This window comes from Chinchilla lanigera, unplaced genomic scaffold (assembly GCF_000276665.1).
Source record: "Chinchilla lanigera isolate Chin_1 unplaced genomic scaffold, ChiLan1.0 scaffold00136, whole genome shotgun sequence".
In the NCBI taxonomy this organism is placed as follows: domain Eukaryota; kingdom Metazoa; phylum Chordata; class Mammalia; order Rodentia; family Chinchillidae; genus Chinchilla; species Chinchilla lanigera.
In genome coordinates this window covers 1128167-1129731 of record NW_004955537.1, presented here as the reverse complement: position 1 = coordinate 1129731, position 1565 = coordinate 1128167, and the positions used below count along the sequence as shown (strand labels likewise).

The following is a 1565-nucleotide window of genomic DNA, read 5'->3' as shown; positions in this document are numbered from 1 at the left end:
GGCCACTGAGACTGAGGATGTGCCCAAGGTGATGACGCTGGTAAACAGGAGGGATGGATTCCAAGAAAAGTCTGCACCTTCGAAGGCTTTTCTTTCCCCCATCACCACTCCACCTTCCTGTTATTTTTCCTCTCTGCTCTTGTTTTCTCATCTTTACAATGGGCACAAAAAGCTGGGCACAGAAATATGCCCAATACAGGCCCTGGCACAAAGAGAGATTCTGTAAATACCAATGCTCCCTCTTCCAACTTCAAAGGCTTAATTCAGGATAGTTTCCCCAGACACAAAACTTCCTGCACGCACAGCAGACTGACCCCAGCGAACGCTGACATGCACCTAGACACAGTCAGAAGGGCAGACACTGGGACCCGGTCCCCCAATCCTCCTCCTGTCAATTATCCTCCTCTGCAGCTGCGCCCCCTTCAGCCCAAGGCACGGGAAATATTTAAAACAATTTTATTCATGAAAATATGCTGTACAATGCACTCTACACGGCCTCGACACGGCACACACGCACACGCACACGCTGACTGCACGGCCACGGTACACTGCCTACAATACGCGCCGGGGACGCCACGCCCACCGCCCGCCCCGACCGGACACTTATAAATATGGGAGAGAGGGGCCAGCACTGGCACGGAAAGGGGTGTTGAACTGGGGGGATCCGGAGCTGAAGCCCCCTGGAGAGGCTGAGTTCACCACTGGGGCTGTGATGGGACTGCTTGACCCGGGAAGGGGACGCTAGGGCCGGCTAGGCTGGGAGGGAGGCTGAACCGTGGGGGTGAGGGTCGCCAGAGGAGGTCGGGGCAGGGCTGGACTGCTCCGGGTGGATGGCCAACAGATGTGAGTTTTCGGAGGGTTGGTGGCTTTGGGCAGCGAGACTAAGATCGGTGCGGAAAGGTGTTTGTTGGGGATCACAGTTTGGGATTGGCTACACGTCCCCGTCACCACAAAGGCTGCGCAAATCAAAGTGAAGATTCAGAAACGCCCCTTGCCCCATCTCCTAGTTGGCTCCGTGATCAGCATCCACACCCAGACGGCCCCCTCGCTCTTACCCACTCTGACCCGGCCCGGATTTCAGTCGCCTTTCCCAGGCTTCCCGCCCAGGGAGGAGACGCAAGGCTCAGGAGTCCGGCAGGAACGGGGGCGCCCCAGTCCCACCCTCCCACGCCCCGCTGTTGTCAACTTCTGAGGGACGGCTGGGGCTGCCTCCGGGATCCTCCCGCGGACTGGATCGGGGATGGGGACCCGGGGATCAGGGTGGGAAGACAGAGGCCCCTTGGGGACGGGACCCAGGTACCCGGGCCGCAGGTGGCAGCCCTCAACCCGGCACCCAGCTCTGGTTAGGAGGCGGGGCCCCGGCCAGGCCGGGCGGCGGCGGAGGCAGGGCTGAGTCGAAGTTGAAGTCCATTTCGTCGCTGTCCATGAAGTCATTGAGGATGATGGACTCGACGTCGCACTCAAGGCTCCCGCTGAACATGTCTAGGTCCAGGTCCGCGGGGAAGCGGTCGGGCGCGGCACCCAGCGGCCCGGCGGCGGCGTAAGGCCCGGGCAGCGCGTCCAGC

The 1565-nt window shown here is 60.7% G+C and overlaps 1 protein-coding gene across 1 annotated transcript in view; it reads right to left on the bottom strand.

Moving 5' to 3' along the window:
• Positions 1–444: 444 nt before the first annotated feature.
• The window catches only part of Foxo6 (forkhead box O6), a gene marked incomplete in the record, with an annotated part of 20577 nt that continues 19456 nt past the window's right edge, over positions 445–1565 (bottom strand). The window contains 1 exon segment of the mRNA XM_013507743.1: positions 445–1565. Within this exon segment, the coding sequence (XP_013363197.1) occupies positions 1322–1565 (244 nt within the window).